The sequence below is a fragment of the Tursiops truncatus genome, chromosome 1, assembly GCF_011762595.2.
Source record: "Tursiops truncatus isolate mTurTru1 chromosome 1, mTurTru1.mat.Y, whole genome shotgun sequence".
In the NCBI taxonomy this organism is placed as follows: Eukaryota; Metazoa; Chordata; class Mammalia; order Artiodactyla; family Delphinidae; genus Tursiops; species Tursiops truncatus.
Window position 1 is genome coordinate 138,813,995 of NC_047034.1, and position 26,925 is coordinate 138,840,919.

The window sequence follows — 26,925 nt, forward strand, 5'->3', positions numbered from 1 at the left end:
GCAAACAAGATGGCGACGGCGAAGGGGAGCCTCTGGGTCAGGGCCCAACTGGGGCTCTCGCCGCTGCTGCTGCTGCTGACTATGGCCCTGACCGGAGGCTCGGGGACCGCTTCGGCTGAAGCTTTTGACTCGGTCTTGGGTGATACGGCGTCTTGTCACCGGGCCTGTCAGTTGACCTACCCCTTGCACACCTACCCCAAGGTAGGGCCCGTCCAAACCGGGCTACAACCCTTCCGTGGCCTCCCATCTCTCCGCTCTCCCGTACCTCTGTCGGCACTGGAAGCCTGACTGTTGAATCCACCCTTCAACCGCTGTCTCCCATCTGCGTAACTCCTGTTTTCTTCCCCTAATCTTACCCGCACCGCGCTTCTGCTGTAATTACCGGAAGTTTGTGCCGCACCTACCCTGTAATAGGCTGGGGACACAAAAATAAGCAAGACACGACCCCTTTCCTCTGGGGCCTTGCGGGGCAGCAGGGGAGATGAACACTCGGAGGGGGAGGAGTATCCAGATGATTAATGCGGGGTCCTCACCTTCCAGGGACAGCGGGAGGAGGGGGGCAGTTGCAGATACGCCAGCCCACAAAATGTTAACTCTTAACACCTGTTCCCTGAGCGCCTCTCTGGGCTGGGACCCTGCAGTCTGTTCCTGGAGTCAAACAAGTAGACAATTCCACCATAGTATGAAATACATCAAGGAGTTGGGAGACGCTTAGGGAGGGCTTTCCGCCTGTGTTGAGTAACTGTACAAGGCGCTCACACTGGGACTGGAATGGCTTAGAGAAAAAGCAGTTAGGTTGCTGCATTCAGAGAACTTACCATTCAGTGCAGCAGAAGACAGAGGGAATAAGTGGAGTGGGAAAGAAATGAGACTGCCCTTAGTAGGGGGATCACAACTTATGGACAGAGTGACCCTTCCTCCCCTCCTTGTCCACCCTCAAGTGCTGCCTTTCCTTTAATTCCATTCCACTAATCGAGTTGTTTTGCAGCTTCTAAAGAACTGTTGACTCAACATCCTAAATTGCGTGGTGACTCCCCCACCCTTCCAAATATATAATTTGGGTATATCATCCTCCCTCCCCCGCCTTTCTTTATGAGAGCTTTTGCTAGTCTTTTTGCCCTTGTTTTTCCTTCATCTTCCCTATGCTGTATGCTTAACTGTGTGGCTAGCCCTCTTTGCTCTCTCAAACTACAAAGTGACAGGTTTAGGATGTTCCTTATTGGCAAGTGCTTTCAGGCTTTTGAAATTCTGAAGTTCTAAATGCTGTCACTGCCTGTATGTTTGTTTACTGCTGGATTTTACATTGCTTGAGGATTATCAGTTTTCAAGAAAAAGTGTGGGAGAGGGGATTATCAAATTTTCAGTCAGAGACAAATATAGCAGTCAAGAGAGAGAAATGAGGAATTCTGACTTCCAGACTTTCAAATCCATGTGTACTGCTCCTGGATACATTATTTTTTTCTCTTTTTATAAACCTCTCATAAGTAAGAGGATTGTATGAGGAAACTAATATTGATTTGTCCTGGAATTGGGCAGAGACTTATTTTGTATCTTTCTAGTGTTTGGATGTGTTGGTTGTTTTGTTTTGTTTTTTCTGAGATTTTCCTAGCAAATTTGTAGTTATTTGAATACATATTTGAATAAACAATTCAAAAGGATAAACATTTCTGGAACCTCTAGGTATTTTTATAATATCCACTACTTTCTAACAATTGATGTGATATCTAAGTGTTTTTTATTTATTCAGTAAAGCTCTTCTCCCCAGGAACTCTAAATCATCTGGCTCCCTGTGTGTCCTGGCCTTAAAATTGATTAACTGTCTACTCTCTGTTAGCCAGTGTGATGGGAGATTTACCTCCATTATCTCCAATTCTCACCCTGCAAAGTTGGGTTTTACAATTGAGGGAATCGAGACTCTGAAAGGTTCAGTGACTTGCCCAAGGTCACATAGCCAGGAAGTAGTGGAGTAATAGGAATTCAGTCCTAAAACTGGCTGTATTATGCTGCCTTCTATTAATGAAGTTATATTATTACAAATATTTAATTTACTTATTTCACTAATGTCTGTCAGTCCTCCTTCAAATTATTGTGCTTTACGGTTCAGGAAAAAGCAGTGTGTGTTATAAGAAATTAGATGAATTTACAAGGTCCTGTACCCTCTCTTGGTCTGGTATTTGTGACTGGCAGATAGAACTCTCATTTTAATGACTCTTTTTCAGAATTAATTATTTGTTGCAAGAAAGTAGGATACTTTACTTGTTTGTAAGTAGATACTTAAAATTATTATATTTTACCCTTTAACTTTCTTCAAAAGTATAATTGCTTAACTTGTCTGGGTCCAAATGCAGGAGACATAAGTCATGTTAATAACAAAGATAATTATAGAGCTAGCCTGGTCATTTTTTAACAGTGTGTGGGCTCTGGAACCATACAAACCTGGGTTCCATTCCCAGCTTCACTTTTTTTAAAATAAATTGATTGATTGATTTTTGACTGAGTTGGGTCTTTGTTGCTGCACGTGGGCCTTCTCCAGTTGCGGCTAGCAGGGGCCACACTTCCCTGTGGTGCGTGGGCTTCTCATTGCGGTGGCTTCTCTTGTTGCGGAGCACGGGGTCTAGGCATGCAGGCTTCCGTAGTTGTGGCACATGGGCTTAGTTGCTCCGTGGCATGTGGGATCTTCCCGGACCAGGGCTTGAACCCGTGTCCCCTGCATTAGCAGGTGGACTCCCAACCACTGCGCCACTAGGGAAGACCCCCAGCTTCACTTCTACTATCTGTGTGTCCTTGCTGATTACTTAACTTACCATGACTTCATTTTGTCAACTATAAAAAAAAAACAAACAAAAAAAACACCTCACACCTTGCAGAGCAAGTGTAAGGATTAAAGATAGTATACATGGCACTCTTAGCACAGTGCCTAACACATGGCAATAGATAGTTATTTCCTTTGCCCAATGTCATAAAACCAATTTGGTACATACAGTATATTAGTAATGCTGAATAAGAGGGAGAATAGTTAGCCTGACTTAGCTCAGGATAAGAATATGCATGTAAAATCTATAGATAGTAGGATTCCTTCTTTAAGGAGGATTCATTAAGTTTCCTTCTAATTATTTAGCTGGTATTCAGTTTGGTGGGGAGCACCATTTCCTTGTGCTCTAAATTAGGGAAGGTCTATTTTATATAAGCTTGCCAGTCACTTTGGATACATAGGGCATGAAATATTATCTAGAACATGAAACACTTACTTGGAATAAGGTTATGATTTTTAATAGCTACCAATTGAGTGCCTGCTCTGTGCCAGGTATCCTATGATACATTAAGTGTTAGCACCATGCCTGGCACATTATGGGTGCTCATGAAATATATTATTAATGTTATGTCTACTTATTAGTTAGTATAGCATAATATTAATGATGTTGTAGATATAAGATATATAAATAAAATAATAAAGTATAAAATAAAATCCTCATCATATTTCAAGATTGGCATATGAGTATTGGTCACTGTTTTACAACTAAGGAGTTGAGGCTGAGAGAGATTAAGTCCCTTGCCCAAGGTTGTACAGAATAAGTGGTGAGGCTGAGCTTCTAACCAGGCCTAATTCCTGAACCTAGGCTCTTTCACCATGCTACAGTCTCTTCTGAAAATGGTACTGGAGGGCTTATTGGATTGGTTTAACACATGAAAACATATCTGAAAATGAAATGGTATGCAGTATAGCTCATACTAATGAGCTCATGCTTCCCCTATGCAATATAAGGAAATATGTGGTGCTCCAAAGACGTAAGAGAATTCTTCCACTGTTTTACAAAGCCTGCAAAAGCTACTCAGGTATGAAATTTATTTTAATTGCTAACTCTTTCAATTTCACTGTAACAATAAGTGCAGCTAGAACTGAAGTCCAAAAATGCACTACCTTCAAAGTTGTGTAATAAAACTTGTTTAATATTAGACTGCAGCCATCTCCTCTTAATGGGTTGTTGCTGCTACATAAATTTTACTAATCCTGCTGGAAAGAAATGCATACCTTTGTATTCCGTTGGTTGCTAACTGGTATATGCACATGCTGTTTCCTTCCTTATTAGGTGCCTGCCAGTTTGTACACAGTGAACTACACAGTAAGTTGAGGGGGCTCCCCCACACTTACTGGTTTGTTTCAAATACTATACATTTAACCAAAGAAAAGCCTGTTGAAGACGTTGTCATTAGTCTTATTAAGCAGTTCACATTTTCCAGCGACGAGTCTTTCCTATCTTGAGCTCTCACACATATACAATGATGCTTATAACTGTTGTTTTCTATTTTTAAAACCAGTTATTATGATTGACACTACTACCATTTATTGAGCACCTTCAATGTCCCAGGCACTGCACTAGGAATAGCTGTCTTCTGGCATTATTGAGGGGTTTGGAGATAATTTATAGTTTTTATTTCCTTTTTGAGATTTAGATAGGTAAAATAACTTGTACACACTGACCTAAAAGGTTTTATTCCAAGTCTGGCTGATTCCAGTGGCCTTTCCCATATGTCACATGTTGGCCTTGTTTGTGTTCTCAGTTCAGGTAAACCAAGTTTAAAAAAATCCTTTCACTTAAGCATTTTTTTAGATGTATACCTCACTTTATGGGGGCCTTTATGGCACTATTTGCCATGTGAAGCTAGTCGTGATACTTTTCCTGATAAGCCTGATGATTCATATAAATATTTATGTGGCAGAAGTACACCATTGGTCCCTAAAGTACTTGTTTACTCATTTATACCTCTATTATAGTTCTGATTATGTCACTGTTATTTTCAACTTTTCCCCCCAAAATATGACTATGGAATATGGGAAAAGGGTGATGTTTTTAACCCACTAGGTTTGTTTCTTGGATATCACTTTTGTTATTTATTTGTTAGTTTATTTATTTATTTTGGATTTCACTGTTAAAATAAGGAACTAAGGGCTTCCCTGGTGGTTCAGTGGTTGAGAGTCTGCCTGCCAGTGCAGGGGACGCGGGTTCGTGCCCTGGTCCGGGAAGATCCCACATGCCGCAGAGCAGCTGGGCCTGTGAGCCATGGACGCTGAGCCTGTGCATCCGGAGCCTGTGCTCTGCAACGGGAGAGGCCACAACAGTGAGAGGCCTGCGTACCGCAAAAAATAAAAAAATAAAAAAAATAAGGAACTAAAACTTCTTTGTATGGCAAAGGTCTTGGTATTACCTGGCTCCTATCATTTTTCTTTCAGTCATAAATCTTTTGTTGGACAATTATAATAAACCCTATTAACTTTGCTTTCTTTTTGACCTATTTTCCCCCCGAAGGAAAGATGCTAGTTTTTGGTAATCCTCCCTGTTCTTGAACTCCCTAGGAAGAGGAGTTGTACGCATGTCAGAGAGGTTGCAGGCTGTTTTCAATTTGTCAATTTGTGGATGATGGAATTGATTTAAATCGGACCAAATTGGAATGTGAATCTGGTAAGATGCTATGCTAATGACATCAGCAGTATATAACATTGGTGTTTTCTTTGAGTTGTGTTATGCTTTTTATGTGTTTTCCTCAGAAAATGACAGGCATACTGTTTATTCATCCAGCATACTTTAATTACTATGAAGTTAAACTTCTAGTAGATACTGCTAGAAATTTCATGGGCTTTAAATTTCATCTGTTTATTGAGACAATGTTTATTTTATGCTGTGGATAGGACACCTTTGTTTAAGTAAGCATTTGGTTTAGACAATTGCAATAGTAATTACCCTTCTTATAATTCATCACTACCTTTTCAATGGATGGTATAATTTTCCTAAGCCTTTCATTCATAGGCTAGCTGACTTAGCTCCAAGTTTTTTACTGAATCAGGCCTTTGACTCAGTATTTAATAGTGTATTCTTTGTGGGTCATGCCAATAAAAGAAGTAACCAGAGTTTTGTCGTCTCTTAAACCACTATTCTTACCTTTTGCCAAAAGTGATGTGTTTAATAAAATAAACCTGTAATCAGGACAAAAATGACATTTAGCTTTTTAAAGAACTGTAATGGAATTTTCTCCATTCATTACCTTACACTGTTTATTCAGTGTAGCAGGAGGTGCCTTTCTCCCTATCACTATGCCAGTACTCACATTTAGCCTCTGTGATATCATAAACTTTTTTTATGGCTCAGTCTCCTAAATGGCCATCTTTATATGTGCATAATGCGGTTCAGTTTATTATCTAGCACCTTTGGGAAGTATATTACAAATGCATGACTGGGTGGAAAGAAAAATAAAATTGTTATAGTGGTAAAGTGTTATATCACAAGAAAGAAATGGCTCTAGTGAACTAAATGAAGAGTATATATGGTAGAGACTCATTCCAACTTTAGAATCCTGCTGTAGAACATTTTCTAAGTTCAGTTTTCTCAGAATTTAGGATGTTAGACTGATTGCTTTGTTTTATTTTTCCTTGCCATGTGAATACCCTTGCTTCTCAACTAAGTGATTCAGTTCCTAACAGTAATATCATATATTTGTGTAAATTACTAAAGTATATTATTTTGTTCAACCCCATGAAATAGGTGGTCGTAGTTCAGTTTTAGACCTATAGAAATCAATAGAGAGGTTAAATAGCTCCACCTAAGTCACATACACTGCCAACAAGTGGTGAAGCCAGAATTTCAGGATGCCAGTTCAGTGTTTTTTCCACTATGCAAACCTTAGCTGTGAGGATCACCTCATATGAATGTCATCATGTAGCCGGAGCCTGAGTATGTAATTAATAGATTTATACCTGGAAGATCTGACTTGTGGGAGGCAGAAGATATGGGGTTTTATTAAAAGAATACATTTGCTACCGTTACCAAATGTGGAAATTCATATTGATGAAATACTTTTTAAGTATAATAAATTTCTTTATAAAATTTCTTTATAAGATGCCAATGTTCTCTCCCTTTTTTTCTCTCCTTCTCTTTTTTTTCTTGTAATTTGACTGTTTTTCTCTTCCAGCATGTACAGAAGCATATTCCCAATCTGATGAGCAATATGCTTGTCACCTTGGTTGCCAGAATCAGCTGCCATTTGCTGAATTGAGACAAGAACAAGTACGAAACAATTCTGCCTTTCAGAAATGCCTGCTTAGATCGCACTTTGTATTGAAATGTATATTGCCCACATGATCCTATTTTAGTGTTATATTTTATAATTAGTCTTCAGCAAACAAATTATATGTTTGCAAATAGAAAAGTCAATTGATTAATTACTTTTGTATAATGCTTTACTGTTAAGATGTATGTTCACACCTATAATCTCATTTTGGTTTTTTTCTAGGTCCAGTGACGGTATTATCCCCATTTTGCATATGAAAAAACTGAGGCTCAGAAAAATTGAGAGTTCCTTTTTTTCATCCCATCTGCTATTGCCTTAACTCAAATCATCATTATTTCTCATCTGTATTACTAAATTAACTTCCGATCTATTTTCCCACTTCAGCCCCCTCTAGTCCATCCTTTAGTCTGTGTCCAGATATTTATTTTCTGTGTCCAGATATTTATTTTCTAAATGGGAATCTCGTCATGTCATTCTCCTATCTTATATACTTCAGTAGCTCCCCGTGACATACAGGTTTAAGTCCAAACCACTTATCACAGCCTGGCTCCTGATTACCTCTTCTATATCATCTCTTATAATTCCCCACCCCTCATACTCTATCCAAACATACTGGGAAAAGTTTTTTAATTTTATTAACTCTGGCATAAGAAGTACAGCCACATGGCACAAAACTCAAAAGGTTAAAAAAAAAAAAGTTGACCCATATTACTACTGCACTACATGATCTGCAGTTGGTTGAATTCTCAGATGCAGAATCGCGGATATGGGGAGCCAACAATAATTTGTGTGTATACACAGATTTCGGCACCCCAACCCCTGCATTGTTCCAGGATCAGCTGTATAGTGAAAAGTCTCCTACTCCTGTATCTCTTAGCCACTCCATTTTGCTCCATTAATGTAGCCAGGGTTACCAATGCAGAGGTAATTTATATATATACAAGAATACATGTATTCTTTCTTTTCTAAAATATAAGTAATAAAGAATGTCTACTCACTGTTTTTCACTGCATACATGTTTCATTGTATGGATGTATCATTTAAGCAGTCCCTTATTTGTGGACATGTAGGTTGTTTCTAATTTTTTAAATTTATAAATGATGTTGCATATTTTTCACATTTATATCTATAATAAAATCACAGGAGTAGAATTGCTGAGTTAAGAGGTATATGCATTTTTAATTTTGAGAAATAGAGCAAAATTGCCCTCCATGGAATTTGTATCAGATTTAAAAATTGACATATAATTCATTCTATAAAATTCACCCTTCTAAAGTATTCGGTGCAGTAGTTTTTAGTATATTCACAAACTGTGCAACCATCATTACTACCTAATTCCAGAACATTTTCATCATCAAAAAAAGAAATCTCATACCCATTAGCAGTCACTCTCCTTTCCTCCTCCTCCCAGTCCTTGGCAATGTACAACTTTTATTACAGTTTTAATTTGTGTTTTTCTTATGAGTAACTTTAAAAATAATTTCTAATTTTTAAGACCCATATTTATTTCCTTTTCTCTTAATTATGTACATACTGAACAGTCCTTAATGTTTGTAATATGACATTATTTCTTGCCTCTGTCCCTTCTACTCCCCATCTGCTCAGTGAATCCTCTTGATTCAGGGCAGGTGTCGTGTCCTTTTCGAAGCCTTCTTAACCACCTCTGACCCCAGTTTGGGTTATGTGCCTTTCCCCATACACATGTTTCACCCTGTGTTTCACCTCTGTCCTATACAGATTAAACACAGATATACAGTGATAAATAAACACACATGGTTTAAACATCTTAAAATTTATAATCTTAACGAATGCTTGTTTAGTGAACTAATCAATGAATGATTTCACAGCTATTAAGTGGGAAAATTGGATCATGAATACAGATCTTCTGATTCTAAAAACTCTTCTCTCTTAATACCCCATACTGCCTCTCTTTTGGAATATAGCAGAACCAAAGCTATCCCTAGAGTTCAGCAAGTTGTATCCCACACTTGTGCTCTAGAGGGGCCCACTGCTGCTAAATAAGTCAAGAAGTCAGAATTGGAGGGGAGGTGATACCAATTAATGTAAAAATCTCATCAGTAGCTTACTGTATATAGTCAGCCCATAAATACTTCCCTCACTCTGCCCTGTTATCAGGTACCTTACATTTTATGCATATATTCTTTTTTTTTCCATTGGTGTTCATTATAGCATGGATTATTTTACATGAAAGCATTAAAGATGAGAATAGTATGATTTCTCCCTTCCCCTTCTACCTCTTGAGGACTTGCTAATCCTTATTTAATCAAATCTTAAGATTCTCCACATTTTTGGACCTAATTCAAAAGCCTGTTATTTTGATAGAGGTGACAGGTAGCTTAAAGTGTGTTTGGTCGCAAATTAAAAGATCCTGTGATTTTAAGCTTCTCATAGTTAATTTGCATAGGTAATGAAGAGTTTACTCTAATGTTGATGACTGTGGTAGAATCACTTAATGGTTTATATTCTGTCCCAATAAGGATTTGATTATGTTGCTCTCTTGAATATACATATATAAAAAAATAATATATTTCTCATGGTTTAATTTTTTTTTTAAGCTCATGTCCCTGATGCCAAAAATGCATCTACTCTTCCCTCTAACTCTGGTAAGGTCATTCTGGAGTGATATGATGGACTCTGCACAGAGCTTCATAACCTCTTCGTGGACTTTTTATCTTCAAGCTGATGATGGAAAAATAGTTATATTCCAGGTGATGACTGTGCTTCATAGATTCATTTAAATAACAACAGTAGTAATGTATATGTCTTAAATGAATGTCTTAGTATAGGGCCATGTACTTAGTCCCTTACAAATATTTATCATCAAATAATAATTACTTACTAACCTACATTAAAACATTGGGCATCAGGACCCAATTTGACTTACCCCTCCCTCTGCCCATTGGAAACCTATTTAAAGCCTGTTGTTCCTTATCTTATAAGAACTCTGAATCTGCTAAATTTTAGAGTGGTTAAATTGATAAAAATGAAACCTCTAGATATGAAACATAAGAAAAATTAATGTAGTTTGAATATAAATAATGGTGTGTATTTATATCATATATGGATATTAGGGAAAAGCAATAGAACATAATTTTTAGTTGTTAATAGTGCTTTTTCTCATAACTCTTATAAGAGAGCTTGTTGAAGAAGCATATTGCCTTCTAGAGAGGTAACTTTTCTCCTACCTCATTATTTACCATGTGATATGATAATAATAGCTGCTGTCTTTGAAGGTTCATGTGTACTAGGCATTTACATATATTATCTCCAATCTTCAAACAACTTCATGAGGTTGTATTATCACTATTTTATTGATGAAGAAACTGTGAGTCTAACTTATTTAAGGTCACGCTGCCAATATAACAGAATTAGGCTTCAAACCTGGGTTACTTTCGCTCCAAGGCTCATATACCACCCTACCATGCTGTCTTCCTTTTAATTTGGTTGTTAAATTCCTCAAACTTACCAGCCAACAAATTATGTTGTGATGCTTTCTCTCAGGTAATAATTAAAGTAAACCCTTTAATTATTATTGCCAATTGAGTGGCTTATTATAAGGCTAGTCTGTGATTTTTAGCATTGTCCTGAGTCTTGGGTACCCTGTACTTAATTTGGTAATATGTAAAACACAGAAGGAGTTTTCTCTCTTTAAGTTCATGAAGAAGTTCTGTGTCTGAAAGCTACTTAAGTTAAAGCTTAAGTTGACTCTCAGAGTGGAGTCCTCCTTCATTCCTGACTAGATGTGAGATTAGCTCTGTTCCTCTCTTTATGTCAACTTAAGTGTGACTATGATGGAGAAAACGCCACTCCAGAGAATCAGTGCTACATAGGAGATGTAAAGTATGGAGCACTGAGCTATAATTTATGAATTACTCATACTTAGGGAAGAATGGAATGTTTCAGATGAGAAAGAATAGAGATAATATGTGTTTAACCAGAAATTTTGGCAGTCTGCTAAATTATTCCTGATCAACCAGAATTAGAACTCAGTTTTGCGTGGTATGATACTTAATGTACTATGTTGTAATTTGTCCCTCTTTTTTTATTTATTTATTTATTTTATGTTGTCAGGCAATTAAACTGACTAAATTCTTGATGATGCTATAAGTCTGCTTCTTTGCAAGGCACTGGATCTAATGTTTAGCAAGTGCAATTAAAATATATTGTGGTTAACATGTTTTATTTTTTATACCATACTTCTGTTACTTTTTCTCAATTTGAATCTTTGTAGAGATGATATGTTATCGAACTTCCTACTGAGAAAAGCTTAAGAAGAAGTACAAATGACTTAATTGCTTTCACTATCATTTTAGTCTAAGCCAGAGATCCAGTATGCACCACAGTTGGAGCAGGAGCCTACAAATTTGAAAGAACCGTCACTAAGCAAAATGTCCTGTAAGTTTTATTTTAAGTAGCTTGGGATTAAAAACATTAACAGTCAAATCTGGTGGTGTTAGAATTGGTTGTATGATTGTTTTTACACTAATGGAAGGTGAATAAATAATTTTTAAAACTGTGGTTCTCAAACTTTAATATGCATTAAGATCTGTAGAGTTTGTTAAAGCAATTTCTGAGCCCCACCTCCAAAGTTTCCAATTTACTAAATCTGGGATAGGACATGAGAATTTGTGTTTCTCACAAATTCCTGGATTCTGTTGCAGCTGGTCTGGGGACCACACTTTAGAATCACTATTCTAAAAACATTTAGTTTGCTTTGAAGGATGTTTTGAGTATGAACTAATGAGAGATTCTGGTATCTCCCAACAAACTAACCAAATAGTGAAACTACCTTGAAAATATGTTTTTATTCTATTTTTATTTCTATGCTAGAAGTGAATTTAAACTTATAGGAATAGAAAACATCAGGCTAAAACTGCTTACCTTTTAAAATGTGCTAGCTCATACCTTATTTTAGATACTGATTTTATTAACTTTTTAATTATTTTGGTGGGTGGATAATGACAGAACATAACACAAGGCCATATTTAGATTTGAACAAACCAAATTCTATTATTACATTCAGAAATGTAATTAAATAGAAAGCATCAATGTCAATAAAAATTTGAAAGTAAAATAGGAAATTCATAATGTTGTATAATATCCAGTTGATTTTTAATGTGCCAGAGGAACTTGCATTCATTATAAAATATGTCAGATTACATTTACAAAAGCAGCTGGATATCTGTACAGTGTATATATCTAGAAGCAGTCATTTGAGACTAGCTTTTGGAATATAGGATATCATAAACTTGTACCTTATTATTTCAGCAGATCTTCATATGAGAAGTTCACATGCACATAGGAACTATCTTGAAGATGGAGAACGCGACGGTTTTTTAAGATGTCTCTCTCTGTATGTATTCATCTTCACTTATGCATATAGGAGATAAAATCTGGCTTGTATTAGAGAGATGCAGTCCTTTTTATTATTTTAAAGTTATATTAGCTGCTCAAGAGTAGAAAACTTTTTTTTACCTTTTACCTTTTCCCTACCAAATCCAAAGTTGTACTTTTGGATATTTTATTAGTTTGTTTAAAAGGTAATTCTCATACTACTTTAATCAAACCCAAGCGGGTAGTTTTTTTCACAGCACAAAAGCATCTTTGTTCTTATTGGGAGTCTTTGATTTATGTTACGATATGTGCTTCTTCAGGCATCTCAGTTAAGCTTTAATTTAATATTTATTGAAAAAAATTCACATATGAGTAGACCCACACAGTTCAAATCCGTGTTGTTCAAGGGTCAACGGTATTTACATAGCATTTACATTTTATTAGGTATTATAAGCAATCTAGAGATGATTTAAAGTATACAGGAAGATATGCATAGGTTATACGCAAGTACTACACCACTTTATATAAGGGAATTGAGCACCCTCAGATTTTGGTATGGGAGGGGGCAGCAGTCCTGGGACCAGTGCCCTGGGGATACCAAGGGATGACTGTGTGTCTAAATGGTTTGGGGGTTGGATTTTTGTTTTATCTATATGGCCACACAGGAGGCTAGGGGAGGTAGATAAGGGCTACAGATAAAGGAGGGCTTTGTGTTCTATACTGAGTGTCATCTCCATGCCAAGGATTCTTTTTTTTTTTTTAATTTAATTATTTATTTGACTGTGTCGGGTCTTAGTTGCGGCATGGGCTTCTCTCTAGTTGTGGCGCACGGGCTCTAGAGCACGCAGGCTTAGTTGCCCCTCAGCATGTGGGATCTTAGTTCCCTGAGCAGGGATTGACCCCGCGTCCCCTGCATTGGAACGCGGATTCTTAACCACTTGACCACCAGGGAAGTACCCATGCCAAGGATTCTTAAGGGTGGCAAGGGAAAGTGGGCAGGCGAGGGTAATTGTTACCTTGTGCCCTCCTGGGAAGGAATATCAGGCCTTCTGAGGATGAGGAGGGTTTTATCAAAGTATGCATGCTTCTACTCCTCCAAGGAGTTGTGATAAGAGCCTTCTCCCTGCAACCACCCCCCACCCCTAGCCAAAAAAAAAAAGAGAGAGAAAGAGACGGTAGGCCATAGCACTTGGTGATAACTATCTACTCTGTGTCAGATACCAGACCAAGCACTTGAGTAGAGAGGTGAACAAGTGTGTATATACTCCAGTGGACTATTCTGTCTCAAGTGTAACACTTCAGTAGCCCACGCTACATGCTTCCTGTAATTTCTTAGAGTAGAAATAGTTTCTTGAGAGGTTTTATCAGATATCAGTAGGGTTCTATTAGAACCTAAAAATTAATACTTTTTACTGAATAAACTCTTTAAAGACTGGGTAAGAAAATGAGAATTAAAATTTTCCCTTCCTTTCATTGCTAAACTTGCTTTTGACCTTGTACAGAAAAAAAGGCAATTTTTCTCTCTCTCAGTATTTTGGATTTTTGTTGCAGTTTGGTAAGTTTTATGGAACCTAAATAATTATCTAATCTTAAGCTACAGTTTATTCTTTTTTTTTTTGGCCATGACACGCGGCTTGCCAGATCTTAGTTCCCCAACCAGGGATTGAACCTGGGGACCCGGCAGTGAGAGCACTGAGTCCTAAACACTGGACTGCCAGGGAATTCCCTACAGTTTATCCTTAATACTGCATTACCTGGCATCTTATTGATGCCTTATTGCCTTTTAACATTTTGTCATGTTTTATGTTATTCTTTTAAATCTAACGTTTTAAAAATAGCTTCACTTGTTCTTTAAATCTTAATCTATAGTTTAGTAAACAATAGGGCACTTATGGAAAAAACTCCAGTTGCTGATTCTTGTAACCGGCCTTCTACCCTAAGATATTTTAATCATAAGAAAAATGTAACTATCTCTTTTTAAGATATGTGCTAATGGATACAGAATGCTTCATAACAGATATGCTCTTGTAAGTTGAAATTCAAGTAAATTGTGCTAAGTTAAATATTTGAAATGTAGTAGAGAAGCTAACTTCTGGAAGCCTGTTGTGAATCCATTTATAAGACAAATGATCATTTCATAATTTACCTATTCTGTACCTTAATTCTTTGGAATATTGGGTTTTCTTAAAGCAAGTATTATCTTAATACCTTGCAAAATAATATATGACATTTGTGTAGCACTGTACAGTTTATAGGACACTTTGATTTGCCTTATCTCATTTAGTAATTTAAAAATACCCTTAACAGTAATTTGCTTTAATTTCATATATTTAGCAGAAAGCCAGTATGTCTGATTTTTTAATTTATAAAAGTAACATAGCCATGTTATAGAAACTTGAGTAATGGAGGAAAGGACATCATATCACCCTAATATAATAGCTATTATAATATTTTCTTCTCTAAGTATGTTTTTTAAAATAGTTTTAAAGGTAGTACATATAAAGTTTTAATTATATTATTAAATAAGTACACAAGATTGATTGCCTGTAATTGTTAAGAGCCTCCTATTTTTTATATTATGCAATTTTAACATAACTAATTGTTGATTTTTTTTCCCCCCCCAGTAACTCCGGGTGGATTTTAACCATGACTCTTGTCCTCTCCGTGATGGTATTGCTCTGGATTTGTTGTGCAACCGTTGCTACAGCTGTGGAGCAGTATGTTCCCTCTGAGGTAAATTTAATTCTAACTCTTAGGCCTTTTGAAGACTGAGCCATATGATTTACTTTTTTTAATGCCTTATTGGTTTAGCTAGAAACGCAAAGCCTTTCTATTAATAGAATGAGAGAAGATTTGGTGGTTTTAATCACTCACCGAGATTGGCACACATAAGAATTACAGGTTCTCAGCACAAGAATCACTTTCCAATTTTCTGTGGTGCTAACTACCATAATGACCAGTGTATGCCGCCTGGTTTGAGTACAGTGTCTCTCTTCTCCCTAGACCTTTGAGACTGAAAAAAACCCAGTGACATCAGTTTCTAAGGTGATATATAAGAAAGAAAACTTGTAGAACTACTTAAAGTTTTAAATTTAACATTGCCACAAATGTTAAGGAATAATTGCTGCTTTAGAAGCAGCAAGACTAGAGCTTTTGATTTTGAGTAATGTGTTCTGGTATACCCTGAGAGAGATGGAAAACTGTCTTGACTTTCTTGGTAATTAAAATTTAACTGGCTCAAGAAACATACTGTTAAGGTAAAGGATTTTTGTTTCAGAAAAAAGGTCTAATTTCAGTATGGTACTGGCACAAAAACAGAAATATAGATCAGTGGAACAGGATAGAAAGCCCAGAGATAAACCCACGCACATATGATCACCTTATTTTTGATAAAGGAGGCAAGAATATACAATGGAGAAAAGACAGCCTCTTCAATAAGTGGTACTGGGAAAACTGGATAGCTACATGTAAAAGAATGAAATTAGAACACTCCCTAACACATACACAAAAATAAATTCAAAATGGATTAAAGAAAATGGATTAGAGGAAAACATAGAACACTCTATGACATAAATCACAGCAAGATCCTTTTTGACCCACCTCCTAGAGAAATGGAAATAAAAACAAAAATAAACAAATGGAACTTAATGAAACTTAAAAGCTTTTGCACAGCAAAGGAAACCATAAACAAGACGAAAAGACAACCCTCAGAATGGGAGAAAATATTTGCAAATGAAGCGACTGACAAAGGATTAATCTCCAAAATTTACAAGCAGCTCATGCAGCTCAATATCAAAACAACAAACAACCCAATCCAAAAATGGGCAGAAGACCTAAATAGACATTTCTCCAAAGAAGATATCCAGATTGCCAACAAACACATGAAAGCATGCTCAACATCACTAATCATTAGAGAAATGCAGATCAAAACTACAATGAGGTCACCTCACACCAGTCAGAATGGCCAGCATCAAAAAATCTACAAACAATAAGTTCTGGAGAGGGTGTGGAGAAAAGGGAACCCTCTTGCACTGTTGGTGGGAATGTAAATTGATACAGCCACTATGGAGAACACTATGGAGGTTCCTTAAAAAACTAAAAATAGAACTACCATATGACCCAGCAATCCCACTACTGAGAAAACCATAATTCAAAAAGAGTCATGTACCACAATGTTCATTGCAGCTCTATTTACAATAGCCAGGAAATGGAAGCAACCTAAGTGTCCACCAACAGATGAATGGATAAAGAAGATGTGGCACATATGTGAGGTGGACGTACCTAGAGTCTGTCATACAGAGTGAAGTAAGTCAGAAAGAGAAAAACAAATACCGTATGTTAACACATGTATGTGGAATCTAAGAAAAAAAAATGGTTATGAAGAACCTGGGGACAGGACAGGAATAAAGACGCAGATGTAGAGAATGGACTTGAGGATGTGAGCAGGGGGAAGGGTAAGCTGGGACAAAGTGAGAGAGTGGCATGGACATATATAAACTACCAAATGTAAAATAGATAGCTAGTGGGAAGCAGCTGCATGGCACAGGGGAGATCAGCTCAGTGGTTTGTGACCACCTAGAGAGGTGGGATAGGGAGGGTGGGAGGGAGACACAAGAGGGAGGCGTTATGGGGATATATGTATGTGTATAGCTGATTCACTTTGTTATAAAGCAGAAACTAACAGACCATTGTAAAGCAGTTATACTCCAATAAAGATGTTTAAATAAATAAGTAGAAATAAATAAAAACAATGACTTTTGAGCTCTTAAAAAAAAAGTCTAATTTGATGATTCAACTTAGCTTTCAAGGAAGGAAAATTAATTATATAACTAAACATAAGATAATAAATTCTATTGACATCAGATCCAACTGAAATAAACTTTAGTTCTCATATGCCTCCAGAATGCAATAGAAAAAGAGAGAAAAGAAGAAAAGAGGGAAATTTGAAGAATGGTATGGATTGGCAGAGACAGGAGGGTGGACAATATTCCCAGGTACAGACAAGAATAAGCTACTATCAGGGAAGGACTGTAAGCAGCTGACTTGATTAAAAGAACTTAAATTAGGAAATTAAAACAAATGAATAAAGTTAGACAGGATTGGGAAGAACGTTGAATTGTGGAAGTGTTAGACAATGGGTAAATTTCTGTAGAACTCATCTGTTTATGATATGATCTGAACATCCTTTTGCTAATTACCTATTTGTGTTCTTGTTTAGTTCTGATATCCATATTTTAATCATTTTATTGTTCCTGATAAAGTTGAAATTACACATCTTACATAGGATTGCCTTTGCCTATTACTTGCTTTTGAACTGCCCCATGCACTCTAAATCCTCATGACAACAAAGCTACAAACGCAGAGTAGTAAATCTTTATTGACACTGTGGTACTTTATTCCTTCCATTAGCACAATTCCTTCTCTTTACTTCTAGGATGCCCCTTGTAAAAGAAAGATACGTGTAGAGATTGGTGTGGTTATTTCCTGGAAAGATTGAATTACTGGCCTCAGGTGGAATTTACCTTGATAAAATCACCACTACCTGGCTTCTGGTTCCCAGGACTACTGACTAATGTTGAGCATTTTCTGCTGGACACCGTTCTAAGCATTTTATATGAATTAGCTCATTTAGTCCTTTCAGTAACTCTGTGAGATGGCTACTATTATTATCCTCTTTTCCAGATATGAAAACTGAAAGAGAGAATGTATTATTGCCCCAGTGTCACATAACTAGTAAGTGGTAGAACCAGAATTTAAACCCAGGTCATCTGACTCCAAAGCCAGTACCCTTAAGTTTTTTAGTTAACCTGGAGTCATCACTAGGGAAGTTGATTATGTTACTTGTATCAGGAGCTCATCTTCTGTGTAACCTCTTTTGACACTAGGAAGTTGAACACCACTGGGACCACATGTTTCATGTTTTTGAGTCAGGATGCTCAAACTCTCTTACTGAAACAGTTCTTAGATGGACATTTCATGGTTTTTCCTCTCTTATCTCCTTACTTGACTTATGGAATTGATCTCCTCTTCTGGTGTTGTTTAGACATAACAGTGCTTCACATTGTGGTTTTGGTTACATCTTACAGACCTGGGGACCTGTCCCTCCCTTTCAGAATACTCTTGGTCTTTTTCTTCCTTTTAGATGTTGTCTCTGCTGTGATAAATTTTGTCTTGATTGTATAGCTTTAATTCTGTGAGAAGTTCTTTCCCCTTATTTCCAAGTTGTTTGTAGAACACCTCGTTGTTCCCACATATGCCCAGGCCCCTGGATCATAAAGCCTAAAGCGTCAGAACCACACATGGAGTCCTGTTGGCAGCTATTACATTCCCTCCTGATGTCTGCATATGGGTGTCACTTTCTTTCCCCTCTCTAGAACTCTTCTTCCTGTCCTTAACAATCAAAAGTATGGTGACACCCTCAAAGAGCCTATGCTTTCCTAAGATACATCTTCTAGAAAAATATATCGAAAACACTTATTTGAATTCACTGCTTTTAGGCTTTACTTTGTATCTGAAACCACACTTTAGCTAAGTAATAATGTTTTTTCAACTTTTTTTTTTTTTTTTTTTTTTTTTTTGCCGTATGTGGGCCTCTCACTGTTATGGCCTCTCCCGCTGTGGAGCACAGGCTCCGGACACGCAGGCTCAGCGGCCATGGCTCACGGGCCCAGCTGCTCCGCGGCATGTGGGATCTTCCCGGACCGGGACACGAACCAGTGTCCCCTTCATCGGCAGGCAGACTCTCAACCACTGCACCACCAGGGAAGCACTCAACTGTATTTTTAATTATAAAAATTCTACATACTTGGTATAGAATTTATAAAGTTATATATAAAGAAGCAGGAAAAAAATCACTCATCCAGAACTATTTCATATTGCCATTTTAGTGGATTTCTTTTCACAATTGAAAACTGTATAGGACTTGCCTGGCGGCGCAGTGGTTAAGAATCCGCCTGCCAATGCGGGGAACATGGGTTCAAGCCCTGGTCCGGGAAGATCCCACAGGCTGTGGATCAACTAAGCCCATGTGCCACAACTGCTGAGTCTGCGCTCTAGAGCCCACGAGCCACAACTGCTGAGCCCATGAGCCACAACTACTGAGCCTGCGTGCCTAGAGCCCACGCTCCGCAACAAGAGAAGCCACCACAGTGAGAAGCCCGTGCACCACAATGAAGAGTAGCCCCCGCTCGCCGCAACCAGAGAAAGCCTGTGCACAGCAAGAAAGACCCAACACAGCCAAAAATAAATAAATTAATTAATTAAATATATTAAAAAAAAAAAGTTGTATTAACTGGGACTTCCCTGGCCATCCAGTGGTTAAGAGTCCATGCTTCCATTGCAGGGGTGTGGGGTCAGTCCCTCGTAGAGGAACTAAGATCCTGCATGCCTCACAGCGCAGCCAAAACAAAAAGGAGAAAAAACAAGCTGTATAAACTATTTCAATATTAATGTTTTGTTTCTTATTGTAAAATATAGCAGTGTAAATACTCCTTCCCTGGTATTTTCTCCTTTATTTATTGTAAAAGTAACTGAGAATTTAGCATTAGGAAATTATTCACATTTTCTTAATCAAAAGCCACCTATTTTAAACTTTACTTTCATAAAACCTCTTCATTGATTTTATTATTGGAACATAAGTTACTTCTGACCCCTCTCCATAGTAACATGAGACTCCATGTTAAGTAATACAAGCAATGAGCAATGTTATTTATATTTTGTTATATTATTTATATATATAATCCTATGTGTTTATAGGAAATCATAGACCTGCTGAGAGAATGTTTCTCTTCAGTATGGACCTGGTATCTTGAGCTCAAACATGAAATATAAAAAGCTTCCTTTTCATTCACTACAAATAAAGCTTAAAATGGTGCTAATAAGGGCCAGGAATGTGGTCTTGGAAACTTATGAGCAGCTTTTTTTTTTTTATTTAGGAAAGTTCTGAAATAATTTATCCTTAGCCTGTTTTGTATATAGTAGGTACTCATCATATACCATTTGATAGTAATGCCAGAAAGAGTTGGCATTTGTTGATCTTAAAGCAGTATCATTTTGAGTGACTTACAAAGATTTTGATCCTTTTTTCTCCACTGTTTTTCCCTGTTCTTTCACATTTATGATGTTTTTTTGAAACTTCATGAAATAATGCTTTTCTCTTGTTGAGCTGTCTATTTAAGATAATAAAGAGTTGTCATTCATAGTGGTCCTTGTCAGGCAGGTCAAACCTGACTTATAAAAACAGGGTTCAGCAATATTGGATATTCCTTTCTAGAGACCAGGCAGCCTCAGAAAATTGCCAAAGCCACAAATAATAATACAAATGCTGCCTCAGTGTTATCTCATTATCTGTTTGCATCCTTTTTTCTTATTTGTCAAGACCATGATCATCTGATTTCAAATGGTTAGTTAAGAAAGGTTTTAGAAGACTTCAAATAACATTCATGTTAGTAAATCACAGACACTTATGGATAACATATGATGTGCTAGGCCCTGTTCAAGAGATTAGAGGTACAATGAAGAATAACATGAAGGTGGAACAAAGTTGAATGTTAAAGGCTGCAATGACTCAAGAAGTAGGGTGGGGGCTTCCCTCATGGCGCAGCAGTTAGAATCTGCCTGCCAATGCAGGGGACACAGGTTCGATCCCTGGTCAGGGAAGATCCCACATGCTGTGGAGCAGCTAAGCCCAAGCGCCACAACTACTGAGCCTGCGCTCTAAAGCCCATGAGCCACAGCTACTGAAGCCCACGTACCTAGAGTCCGTGCTGCACAAGAGAAGCCATGACAATGAGAAGCCTGTGCACTGAAACGAAGAGTAGCCCCCGCTCACTGCAACTAGTTAAAGCCCACGTGCAGCAACGAAGACCCAATGCAGCCAAAAATAAATTAGGTTAATTTTTTTAAATAGTAGGTGAAACATGTCTTAAACTATAATAAACATTATTTGTCTAAAAAAAAAAAGAGCAAGAATCTTGTTGTTTAGAAGCTTTAAGTCTCAAGAGAGACAATCAGAAAACTATGTAAATGCCATAGCTTTTTAATCTAAATTCTGTTAAGAAAATGAGTTTTAGAAAAGATTTATGTACATCTAAGATTGCATAACTGGTTAGTGGCAAAGGCAGGCCTAAAGCCCAAATACATACTAATTGAGTTTATTTTTAACTTTTAGAAGTAATACATGTGACATAAAATTGACTTCCTCTTCCTCACTTCTCAGATAAACCAGTCAATAGTTTTTAAAAATTTTTCCAAGCAGTTGCCATTTAAAAATTTTATCTTTTATTTCTTGTTTTATCAATTTTAGACATTATCTGATGTCCTCCTACTAAAGGATGAGTTTAGTTCCCTTATACTGTCTCACTTCCATCTCTTCAGTTGCTGGGTTTTGGTTTTTTTTTAATATATATATATAAATTTATTTCTTTTATTTATTTATTTTTTGGCTGCATTGGGTCTTCATTGCTATGCGCGGACTTTCTCTCATTGAGGTGAGCAGGGGCTACTCTTCGTTGCGGTGGGCGGGCTTCTCATTGGGGTGGCTTCTCGTTGCAGAGCACAGGCTCTAGGCGCACGGGCTTCAGTAGTTGTGGCACATGGGCTCAGTAGTTGTGGCTCACGGGCTCTAGAGCACAGGCTCAGTAGTTGTGGCGCATGGGCTTAGTTGCTCTGCAGCATGTGGGATCTTCCTGGACCAGGGCTTGAACCTGTGTCCTCTGCATTGGCAGGCAGATTCTTAACCACTGAGCCACGAGGGAAGCCCCCAGTTGCTGGTTTTTATAATGTATATTATTATTTTGTATACATTTAGTGAGTGCTTTACAAATTTCTGTTGATTCCTCATTACTGCCTTTCCTTCTCCCTTTTTATACTGTCTCAATTTTCATTAATTATTATGATTGTTGACAATAAAATATACTCATTCTTCTGTATATATACTTTCATAGGTTGATCTGAAAAATTAAAATCCACTAGGCAGCATTTACAGTATTATGATTATATAAATATTCAAAGTAGAACACTGGTTCTATTAAAACACTGGCAAATATAAAACTGAATTACTTAAAAGTGTTCCCAGGAGGATCTTCCATATATCTCTGCTTAATGGAACCCATTTTTATTTTGTTCTGGCTTTCTTCCCATTTTCTAAGTCATCTCAGTTGCTACTGTTTCTTGTATGTTATTTTCTTTCTTGATTTTCTCTTTACTTTTGCTGGACCTCATTAAGTAATTTTTTTCATAAAGGATACTTGAGCAATAAACTTCCCAAGGTAACACTTTTGAAAATACCTCTGTTGTACCCTTGTATTTGGTTAGTAATTTGAGAATACAGAGTAGCCACAGAATCACTAAACATACTGGTTAGAGGTTATCCATATGCTCCCATCCATTTCCCTGCACGAATTTTGCTCTTTCTCCCTGATCTTCTAGATAGCTTCTTCCATATAGATGTTTGAAATAATTTAAACAGTTCCTGGTCACTGTTTCAAGGTTTTTAAATGTTAAATAGAGTTGTGAAAGTTTTTCTTTCATTGTGCCCCAGAGCAAATTATCACATGTTAATTTGGGTTTTAAGGAGGACTTAGTGTATCAGATCCATGTCCAATCCATCAACCACTGAATTTGTCTTGAAAATATTCTCTTACTGGAAAAGTGTCAGGTACTGGGCCACCTCCTTGGTGCAGGATAGTTACTGCCTTGAAACAGTAGACAGCAGACCACATCTGAAATGTGTTCAAGTAAGCAGCCATCATGACAATCACTTTTAGAACTTTTTTATCACCCCAAAAAGGAAACTCATACTAGTGGTTACTCCCCATTTCCTCCCAAGCATCTTCACCAGCCATAGACGACCAATATGTGTGGTCTCTTGTGACTGGCCTCTTTCACTTAGCATAATGTTTTCAAGGTTCATCCATGTTGTAGCATGTATTGGTATTGTAGATACTTAAACTTTTGAAGGTGCTCTTTATTCAGCTCTTCTAAAAGCACCTTTCCAACATCAGGTACTTCTGTGTCGGTCTATCTTTTTAATATAGTCAGTTTCCCTGTCAATAATGTCAGCACTTCACAGAATCAGAGATTTATTGCCATATGCATTAACAACAAAATCTATCCCATTTGTTAGTAAAAACTTTTCCTTTTCTATTTTTTCCTTTAGGAGATAGGCCTATATCTAAATAGACCTACTCTCAAAAGATATTAGACATTTCCATTATACTTCAGTGAATTTTATGACATTTGCACTGATTCTGTGTTATGCTTTCATTCTTTCGTTTTAGTATCTATCTTCTTGGATATGTCAGTAATAATTTGAGCTTTTATATGTTGATGAAGACCTTTCTATCAGTGTTAAAGTATTTCATGTACATTCTTTGTTCTACTCACAGCCTTTTAAAATAGTACATACCATTTTCCATATATGTTAATTTAGAACATTTAGTAGCAGAGAAACTTAACCCCAAATCATTTGACCACTTGGTTGGAGAGCTAAGATCTTAAAGGAATTGATCACTTAAGGCATCAAACATCCAGAATCCATGCTCTTGTATGACCACACTTACTCCATTTAAACCTGAGCAATTTTTCTTGATGCTCAGTTGTTAACTTCTAAGTATTTTAAGTCAGTACATGTGGAAAAGTTTTCTTTGGCCATCCACTGGGAACTGAATCACATATCTGTAACACTTTGAGTAAAAGCATTCTTGAGGACGTTTATAGAACATTTTTTTTTACCAGATACCCACAGATTAAATTGCTATTTTTGAAGACTTACTTGGAGAGGTTCCTAATTATCCAAATTGCTAATGTTCATTGATTGTTTTTTGCAGAAGCTGAGTATCTATGGTGACTTGGAATTCGTGAATGAACAAAAGCTAAACAGATATCCAGCTTCTTCTCTTGTGGTTGTTAGATCTAAAGGTGAAGATCACGAAGAAGCAGGGCCTCTACCTGCAAAAGTGAATCTTGCTCATTCAGAAATATAAGCTTTTTTTTTTTAAGAAAAGTGTATAGACATCTAAATTTCCATTCCTCATAGTGCTTTTTAAAATGGTTTCATTGGCTATAGGACTTAAAAATCACTATTAAATGCAAATAAAGTTACCGAAATCTGTGACGACTGTATTTGCTGTAATATTACCTGTAATTTTTTTCTAGTAATTTAAGAGATGGATATTTGGGGTTGTATTTTTATTTTACTAATATCTGTGCTGTTTTAATTATTATTTGCATTGTTTTTGTTTGTTTCCTTTCTTAGCCAAATTCTGTGAGCTGATCATTGTTTTTCCCCACCTCCTACCATGTCAGTCACCTTAGTTAATAAGTTAAATACTCAGTAGGATATGACACTCCTGCTCAACAATGGCCCACAATCTGTAATTTGAAATTTAGTAGAAAATGCCCTTTAATACACTACATTTTCAGTTGTATTGAACTGAAATCATTAAAATTTTATTTGAATAATTATGTGCTGAAATTTGAGTTAATATACTAATTTTCCAGATCTTCCCTTTCACCCCTACCCAACCCAGAAAATAATGAGGAAATGTTCTATGTCTGTTTATTGCTATATGATGATCAGGGAGCAAATTAAAGCAAAAATGATTCACAAATGCATTTTATGTTACTTTGCACAGGCTATAGATTTTTTTGTTGGATGGATCTTTCCAAAGAACTATTTTTCTCTGTTAGAAAGCATATCAAGTATAAGTTAAAGATATTATCAGAGAAAGCTTTTCTTTTTTTTTTTTTTGCGGTACACGGGCCTCTCACTGTTGTGGCCTCTCCTGCTGCGGAGCACAGGCTCCAGACGCGCAGGCTCAGCGGCCATGGCTCAGGGGCCCAGCCGCTCCGCGGCATGTGGGATCTTCCCGGACCGGGGCACGAACCCGTGTCCCCTGCATCGGCAGGCGGACTCTCAACCACTGCGCCACCAGGGAAGCCCCAAGCTTTTCATTTTGATAGTAAGAATTAGACTCTCATGTTGTACAATTAAGTATAGAATTTACTTTGCAAAAACTGTTATTATCATTCCTTTATTATTATTGTCAATAATACAGATACAAAAATAAGAGTGACATCAAGTAACATAGTACACCACAGTCTTAATGTGATTCAGTGTCATTAGACGTGAAATGTTAAATGACTTTGCTAACCAATACTTTCCTCACATGGGCATTACTGGCAACTGCAGTAGTGCTGTTTGAATAAAGAGTGAGTCACACATTTGCCTTCAGCCTAGTCATTAGCTTTCTCTGAGTCAAAAGAAAATACAATTAACTAATCAAGTAAGGCTTTGGTCACAAAATATAGGTTTTGCTTTTTTAAATAGTAGGTTGTCTAGATTTGGAAGATAGAGGGTTAGAAAGTATGTCAGGCAGTCTCTTTCTGATTTTTTCTGAGAAAACAGTTATAAAACATGAGAAATGGATTGGATTTACCTTAAAAAAAATAAGCCCAGTTGTCTTATTTACCACCCATGGTATACACTTATGTTCATTAATCAGACACACATTTAATTGCAATGCACCCAGTGAGGCCAACTGAGGGGAATATATTCAAAATGCTGCAGATTTATAGGAGTCAGAGAGCCCACTATTAGGAAAGGCCTCCCTTATAAAAACAAAACAATATGAAAGAATATCTCGATAAGAAAGAGCAACTGTATAATTGTCCTATGCTCTTCCACCTTCCCTTGGTTTTGTTTCTCTTTGCTTCCCGAATGAGATACCCCTGAGATACCCTCAATCCTCTTGAAGGCATTGATCCAAGTTTAGACAAACTTTCCCCTCTTGTTTGTAAGAGACAATTCCTTGTGTGAGGAAATACCCAATCTTTCCTGTTATTTATCAGGCACTCAAATATTTGTGTCCTGCCTTTTTATTTTCACATGATTAAACCAGACTGACGTTTTACTTTTATTTTTATTTATTTATTTATTTATTTTTTGCGGTACGCGGGCCTCTCACTGTTGTGGCCTCTCCCACTGCAGAGCACAGGCTCCGGACACGCAGGCTCAGTGGCCTTGGCTCACGGGCCCAGCCACTCCGCGGCATGTGGGATCTTCCCGGACCGGGACACGAACCCATGCCCCCTGCATTGGCAGGCGGACTCTCAACCACTCTGCCACCAGGGAAGCCCCAGTTTTACTTTTAAAAAAAAGAAAAGAAAAATCACCACCACCACCACCCCCCAAAGGTATACAGCATAAAAATATGTGACTTGAAAATTGCAACAAAAGCAAAGAAACTGGCCCCTTCTAAAGTAACAGTTTAGCCCTTTGGGTGGACCCAACTTTACTTGTTTCCATTAGACACGTATCACCTTCTTTCCTACCACACAGCATCTTCTTGGGAAGCTTGCCTTGGTTCTAGGCAAATTATCAAGACCCTTGAGTCTCTGGTTCAAACCTCCCAGACTCCTAAGGTCCTTGCTTGGTTCAGGTCCCTGGTGTAAGAGATACACTGATTCAGGCAATTACAAACACAGTAGAAATCACCATAATGAATG

At 37.3% G+C, this 26,925-nt stretch overlaps 1 protein-coding gene across 8 annotated transcripts; it reads left to right on the plus strand.

Moving 5' to 3' along the window:
- Window positions 1–9: 9 nt before the first annotated feature.
- On the plus strand, window positions 10–24,879 carry TMEM59 (transmembrane protein 59). Of its 8 annotated transcripts, XR_012324765.1 has the most exons (10): window positions 10–201; window positions 5,354–5,459; window positions 6,964–7,058; window positions 9,639–9,791; window positions 11,397–11,478; window positions 12,352–12,436; window positions 14,400–14,444; window positions 15,042–15,150; window positions 16,618–16,722; window positions 24,246–24,413. XR_012324765.1 is itself a non-coding variant. In XM_073789455.1 (9 exons), the coding sequence occupies exons 1-9, from the start codon at window positions 10–12 to the stop codon at window positions 24,399–24,401; spliced, it is 1,023 nt and encodes a 340-aa protein (XP_073645556.1). In that variant the 3' UTR covers window positions 24,402–24,879. The 8 variants fall into 8 exon arrangements, 7 of the variants coding, with proteins under 7 accessions (XP_073645556.1, XP_073645558.1, XP_073645565.1 ...); XM_073789455.1 differs by lacking the exon at window positions 16,618–16,722 and having other exon boundaries at window positions 24,246–24,879; XM_073789457.1 differs by lacking the exon at window positions 16,618–16,722 and having other exon boundaries at window positions 12,355–12,436; window positions 24,246–24,879.
- The last annotated feature ends 2,046 nt before the right edge of the window (window positions 24,880–26,925 follow it).

What these genes read in the sequence shown, in the direction of transcription:
- TMEM59 (XM_073789455.1), top strand. Translation starts at nt 10, where the DNA reads ATGGCGACGGCGAAGGGGAGCCTCTGGGTCAGGGCCCAACTGGGGCTC. An exon ending in TTTTTAAGATGTCTCTCTCT is followed by an intron (nt 12,437 to 14,399) that starts GTATGTATTCAT and finishes TCTCTTTTTAAG; the next exon opens with ATATGTGCTAATGGATACAG. An exon ending in AGCAGTATGTTCCCTCTGAG is followed by an intron (nt 15,151 to 24,245) that starts GTAAATTTAATT and finishes TGTTTTTTGCAG; the next exon opens with AAGCTGAGTATCTATGGTGA.